The sequence below is a fragment of the Macrobrachium rosenbergii genome, chromosome 9 (genome assembly GCF_040412425.1).
Source record: "Macrobrachium rosenbergii isolate ZJJX-2024 chromosome 9, ASM4041242v1, whole genome shotgun sequence".
NCBI lineage: Eukaryota > Metazoa > Arthropoda > Malacostraca > Decapoda > Palaemonidae > Macrobrachium > Macrobrachium rosenbergii.
Window position 1 is genome coordinate 12945162 of NC_089749.1, and position 7500 is coordinate 12952661.

Sequence of the window (7500 nt, forward strand, 5' to 3'; positions counted from 1 at the left end):
AGGCTTTTCCTTACAGGCTAATGACAGGTTAATTTTCAGTATTACCTCTTGTATCTAAAGGTTATCCAGGCTTTTCCTTACAGGTTAATTTTCAGTATTACCTCTTGTATCTAAAGGTTACCCAGGCTTTTCATTACAGGTTAATGACAGGTTAATTTTCAGTATTACCTCTTGTATCTAAAGGTTGCAGAGCTTTTCCTTACAGGTTAATGACAGGTTAATTTTCAGTATTACCTCTTGTATCCACAGGTTATCCAGGCTTTTCCTTACAGGCTAATGACAGGTTAATTTTCATTATTACCTCTTGTATCCACAGGTTATCCAGGAATCCCTACGAATCCCAGGCAGTCAGCTGCACTTGTTGTATCACTCGAACAGCGTTGCTGGGTACCTGTCGACTCTGCTCTTACAGCTGACTCCTTCGCAAGTCCCGGCGGCGTTGTCTATGGTGCACCTAAAGGCAAGTCGTTAGGACCCTTTCAGTTTCAATTTCAGCTCTTTATTTATGTTTTTGTTTATTTATTTATTTATTCATTTATTTGGCTGATATCTTCACAAGTTCCGGCGACGTTGTCTATGGTGCATCGAATTTTAGCCCCTTAAACTTCAATATAAACTTTTTAATTTATTTTATTTATTTATTTATTTTATTTTATTTTATTTATTTTGCTTGTATCCTCACAAGTTCCGGCGGGGTTATCCGTTTTATATCTGATGGGGAAATTTTTTTTCCATAAGTTTTTGCTCAGGAGAGGTGTACGTTATTCTTTTATTATTTCCCTGCAATATTTGTATTCAGAAGTGAAGGACAGATTCAGTCCATAATCTAGCACAAACCGAAAATTAAAGCTGAATGAATGTCATTCAGTTTGATGTATCTTTTATAATGTATTTATTTTAGTGTAATTTAATCTCGAGTAAAATCTGGAGACGATGTATTTTTCATGATGTAAAAATCTTGAGACGATGTATTTTTTATGATGTATTTTTTCAGTGCATTTTATCCCGAGTAAAATTTGTTGGCAAAAGTTGTATTTTTTTAGTACAGGTTTATCCTGAGTAAAATCTATTGGCAAAAGTGGTGTATTTTTTTTAATACAGTTTTATCTCAAGTAAAATCCTTTGGCAAAAGTGATGTATTTTTAGTACAGTTTTATCCCAAGTAAAATCTGTTGGCAAAAGTGATGTATTTTTTTTTTAGTACAGTTTTATCCCAAGTAAAATCTGTTGGTAAAAGTGGTGTATTTTTCAGTAGCCTGTTTTATCGAGTAAAATCTGTTGTAAAAGTTCAATAATTTTTTTAGTACAGTTTTATCCCAAGTAAAATCTGTTGGCAAAAGTACCCAATGTCCTTGACTCGGCAAAGTCCTGAAGGATATTCGTCTGTCGGTGCAGTTTTGACAAAAGCCCTGCCGTGAATTTCTTAAGAGGACAGAAGAAATGTCAGTTACATATTCAAGAAATCAATATTAACATCCCGTCAAGCATAAAAGCCGAGATTGAAATAGCTCGAGTCAATTCGGAACAACTTTATGATGGAAATCATTCCAGTTGATTAATGTTTGATCTTTTGAATGTTAGAAGGAGAATGTGTTTCTGAAGATCTGTCGTTATTCTAGATAGATGGGACAGTTTTGGGAATGTCTTTATTCTTGAAATGAAGTAAATAGAAAGATTTTGAGTAATGATATATGTATTTATTCTCGAAATGAAGTAAATAGCAAGATTCTGAGTAGTGATATTATAATTTTATTATGTATTATGCTTGAAAGGTAGTAAATAGCAGGATTTTGAGTGATGATGTTATATATATTTATTCTTAAATTGAAGTAAATATAAAGATTTTGAGTAATAATATTATTCGTATATAATAGTATTTAGTTCAAGAGACGAGACATCATTAAGGAATAATCACAACCATTTTATATAGACTAAAAATTCCTTTGAAATATTTTTATATCAATAATTAGGGACGAACCAAAACTTTATTTTTATTCTTGTCCTTATATATAATTATTATTCATCTCAGGAGACAAAATTTCATTAAGGAATAAGCACATCACCATTTCATAGAGACGAAAAATTCCCTTGAAATAATTTTACATTAACAATTAAAGATGAACTAAAACTTTATTTTTATTCCTGTCTCAATGTATAATTATCATTCATCTCAGGAGACAAAAACTCATTAAAAAATAATCACATCACTATTTTATAGAGACAACATCAACTTGAAATAATCTTACATCAGTAACTAAAGATAAATTTTATTTTTATTCCTATCTTTATTTTCTCTCTACAGGTTACTTTAGAAGGGTCGGTTTTCGAAAAGGTGTTTGAAGCAGACCCTAATATAACTTACACGTTCACTTGGAACAAGAGGAATGTCTACAAACAGAAGGTAATATTTTTTCAAGATTTAAATATCTGCGGGTGTCTTCATCTCCTTGGTTGTTCTGTGGTGCTTTTAAAGAAGACTTTTGCATCATTGAGGAGAAATCCGTTGGGGGTTTTGTTTTGGTATATCAAGCTAGTGAATGATATATGTATGTATATATATATATATATATATATATATATATATATATATATATATATATATATATATATATATATATATATATATATATATATGTATATTATATAATATATATATATATATATGTGTGTGTGTGTGTGTGTTTATATAATATATATATATGTTTGTATATATATACATATATATATGTATAGTGTGTTTTCTATTTGTCCTTTCTTTGTATAAATTCAGCCAAGTTATACTTAATGAAAAATAAAAATTGAAAAAATTACATCAAAATCTGTGACCTAGAATAACAAATTGCATTAAAATCTGTGACCTAGAGTAACAAATTGCATCAAAATCTGTGACCTAGAATAACAAATTGCATTAAAATCTGTGACCTAGAGTAACAAATTACATCAAAATCTGTGACCTCGAATAACAAATTACATCAAAATCTGTTACCTAGAATAACAAATTGCATCAAAATCTGTGGCCTCGAATAACAAATTACATCAAAATCTGTGACCTAGAATAACAAATTACATCAAAATCTGTGACCTAGAATAACAAATTGCATTAAAATCTGTGACCAAGAATAACACTGTATATATTCTCTTTACTACAACCAGGTCTATGGCGAGGCCACGGCTTTGGTCTCCGTCGGGTACGAGTACATGACGTGTTCGAGTATCCTGTGGGAGACGCAGACGGCGACGCTACACGGGTTCCACATGGATATCTCCGACGTCGGAGGCTGGAACCTCGATATTCATCATATGTATAACTTCGAGGCTGGTGAGTTTTTTTTTTTTTTTTTTTTCTGCTACGTGTACTTTCGTGATGAAGGTTTTTCTGGAGACAAAACTTTTTTTTTGTTCATTTCGTGATTTTTTTTGTTTTGTTTTGTGACGAAAGGTTTTTTTTCAGTTTGTGGTGATGCTTTTTTCCGTGACGAACTTTTTCTCATTTCATGACGAAAGTTTTTTCAGTTCGTATTGAAAGTGTTTTTATACGAACTTTTTCCTCATTTCGTTCTCATTTCGTTTTTGACGAAAGTTTTTGTTTCAGTTCGTGATGGAAGTGTTTTTTTTTACGAACTTTTTTCTCATTTCGTGACGAAAGGTTTTTATTTTTTACGTGACGAAAGTTTTTTTTTTTTTTTTGCCCGATTTCGTGACGAAGTTTTTTGTTAATTTCACGATGAAAAGTTTTTTTTTGGAGGGGCCCCGTGATTTTTTTCTCTTACTTGTAATTTTGGAAGGAATTAAATAACGAATATATTTCAAAGTGTCGTTACCAAGAAAAATTAACCTTCTAGTGACCGAGAGTATTTTTTTTTTATCCCAATAATTTTCTTGAACACCACAACACCTTGCTCAAACCACTTCTCCTCCACCCAGGCCTTCTTCAGCGTGGCGACGGCTCGACCTTAAACCTGCGGGAGGCGCCTAGACTCGTGACCTCTCTCATGGGGACGGGTACCCAACGACCCATAGTCTGTCGACACTGCTCGGGGTCAGCTGTAGATGCCCAATTACTGACGCCCACCAGCTTGGCATCAGGACCTGACGGGTCAGTGTACGTCGGAGACTTCAACCTCCTCAGGAGGATAACGCCTGAAGGAATGGTGTACACACTCCTGCAGCTGAGGTAAGGGAGGGAGGAGGTTCCTTGCTGATTTTGGTATTATTATTATTATTATTATTATTATTATTATTATTATTATTATTATTATTATTATTCAGAAAATTAACCCTATCCATATGGAACAAGCTCACCACAGGGCCCATTGACTTGAAATTCAAGCGTTCAAAGAATATGGTGTTCATTTGAAAGAGGAAATACTGAAAGAAGAGATCAGTTATTAGGAAAGAAAGAATAAATTAAAAATTATTATTATTATTATTATTATTATTATTATTATTATTATTATTATTATTCAGGAGATGAATGTTTTGCTGATTTTTAAAGGCAGTTTTTAAAAACTTATATTAATATTTTTACGATAATATCACTGTCAGTTTTCCAGAAGCTGAGAATCCATCCGATTCCTAACCAAAGGTTCCTTTTCCTCCAAAGCGCCACACAGGTGTCGTACGGGTACCACATCGCCGTGTCCCCCGCCGACGGACAGGTGTACATCACCGACCCGGAAAGATACAAAGTTTTGAGAGTCCTGTCTTTGACGGACGTCACCGAACCGACCACTAACTCTGAGACAGTGGCTGGTAATGGAGAAAGATGTATTCCCGGTAAGTTCGAAAAAAAAAAAAAAAATTAGGTGTTTCCTCGTCATTAAGTTTAGACTGGTCTGTGTGACGTGTTGGGCAGAGGTGGTCTTATCCACTGTGAGTTTCGGATCTTGTGTGGCTTCAAAGTTTAGGAAAGTATCCCGAGTGAGATTTTGAAAGATTTATGTAGAGAAAGTTTATTGTTTTATTTATTTATTTATTTATTTTTTGCTAGTTTTAGAGTTGTATCGTATCCCTGTGGTCCACCAAATTTGAATTATGCATCGATTTCATGTTGTATTGTTACTTAGAAAAATAATTACGGAAAATTGGGCAGTTTCAGATATCGCAAAAAGAAATTAGCGGAATTCTCAGATATTACAAGTAGGCCAAGGATTTGCTAACACAAGTAATTAGGATAAATAGGATAAATAATTAGGATTTTTTTTAGCTTCAATGTTGAGGAAAGTATTCTGAGTGAGATTTTGAAAGATGTATATAGAGAAAGTTTATTGTTTTATTTTTTTTTTCGCTAGTTTTAGAGTTGTTTGGTATCCCTGTGATCCATCAGATTTTGGATTATGCGTCCATTTCATGTTTATATTGGTACTTCTCTTATAATTTGAGAGAAATAATTAAGGAAAACTGAGCCATTTCAAATATCACAAAAAGAAATTAGCGGAATTCTCAGATATCAGAGGCTAAGGATTTGCTAACACAAATAATGAGGTTAAGTAATTAGGATATTCGTAGGCCTCATCAGTACAAACATTCGTTTCAAATAAGCAAGGATTTTGTCTCCAGAAACATAAAGGTTGTTTGTAGTAAGTCTCAGCAATTCACACCAAATAGACTCCCATAGACAGGTCTGGATTTACACCTTCACAATACGTACATGTATATGTATCATAATACAGTTATGTATCATAATGTATTATATGTATCATATACAGTATATGAACCATAATACCGTTTATGTATCGTGATACCGTACATGTATTATGATACAGTATACGTATCATAATACAGTTTATGTATCATAATGCAGTATATGTATCATAATACATTTCATGTATCCCACCCAGGTGACGAACGCCACTGCGGCGACAGAGGGCCCGCCCGAAAAGCTCGCTTGGCCCACCCGAAGGGCCTCGCCATCGCCGCCGACAGGACCATGTACATAGCTGACGGCACGAACATTCGTATGGTCGACCCCCAGAACATCATCCATACCCTCATAGGGCACCATGGGCACAAGACCCGGTGGAGGCCTCTGCCCTGCACCGGCGGGTTGCCCTCTAGCCAGGTGGAGCTCCAGTGGCCGACGGGGTTGGCACTCTCGCCGCTAGATGGCACTCTGCATATCTTGGACGATCACGTGGTTTTGCAAGTGACAGGGGATGGATCGGTTCGAGTCAGGGCGGGTAGTCCTTTGCACTGCCCCGAAATTCTGATTCCTTCATTGTTGGTAAGGAAGTTTTTGTTATTATTATCATTATTTTTCGATTAGTTAGTGTGATAAAATTAGTTTTGTCATTTTGTGTGTGAGAATAGACTTCATTGGTAGAGAAAGGGTCTTTTTGAGCAAAAATTGTTTCAGAGGAAAAATAAATTGATATTACTGTGGCTAAGGAACGTTAACCATCTTTAGAACTGGATTCCGAACAAGGTAAATTGGCACTAATGCATTCTCTATACAATTTCTATATTGCAATTAATTTCCTCTTCAGAAACCTGAAAATTTCTTCTCCCATGCAGCAGTTCTATTTTGCAGTTGGTTTTCTCTACAAGAACACGAATATTCCCTTCCCTCTGTTTTGAGTACATAAACGTAACAAACAACTTAGAATGTATTAACACTTACCTTTTGAAAGATACGTACGACATGTGAAGCATCTTTTAGTCATAGAGTTCCTTGAGAAATAAAATAAAAAGGATGAAGAATCCCAGTCCTGGCACAGTGCCGTTTCAAGTCTGACAGCAACAAGGGACAATAACTGACAAGTTCTTGCAACAGCAACAGGAGGGGACAGTAACTGACAAGCTCCTGCAGACAATAACTGACAAGCTCTTGCAACAGCAACTGGAGGGGACAATAACTGACAAGCTCCTGCAACAGCAACTGGAGGGGACAATAACTGACAAGCTCCTGCAACAGCAACAGGAGGGGACAGCAACTGACAAACTCTTGGAACAGCAACAGGAGGGGACAATAACTGACAAGCTCCTGCAACAGCAACAGGAGGGGACAGTAACTGACAAGCTCTTGCAACAGCAACCCGAGCTGACAATAACTGACAAGATCTTGCAACAGCAACAGGAGAGGACAGTATCTGACAAGCTCTTGCAACAGCAACAGGGGACAATAACTGACAAGCTCCTACAACAGGGGAAAGTAACTGACAAGCTCTTGCAATAGCAACAGGGAACAATAACTGACAAACTCTTGCAACAGCAACAGGGAACAATAACTGACAAGCCCTTGCATGGCAGACGACGGGGTCAGACATCGGTAATGGCATATTTTAGTAATAAACGCGTGAAAATTGCCGTGATAAATGCTGCTACTTTCCCAGCATTTGCCATTGCAACGAGTACTTTGATGGTTCGTATGGCAATGCACTGTCATTGCGACTGGCCCTGTGAACTCCCGGCATTGGAAATGATGCAAAATGGAAATGACGCATTACGGAATCACCGGAGTGCCGCGTAATGTACAATTACGCTGTTGTTATTGGCTCTGAA

The 7500-nt window shown here is 35.9% G+C and overlaps 1 protein-coding gene across 1 annotated transcript in view; it reads left to right on the plus strand.

Moving 5' to 3' along the window:
• The window catches only part of Ten-a (tenascin accessory), a 1082171-nt gene that overhangs the window by 1033041 nt on the left and 41630 nt on the right, over positions 1–7500 (plus strand). The window contains 6 exon segments of the mRNA XM_067108410.1: positions 317–460; positions 2303–2401; positions 3154–3319; positions 3925–4174; positions 4604–4776; positions 5841–6198. Coding sequence (XP_066964511.1) covers positions 317–460; positions 2303–2401; positions 3154–3319; positions 3925–4174; positions 4604–4776; positions 5841–6198 — 1190 coding nt within the window.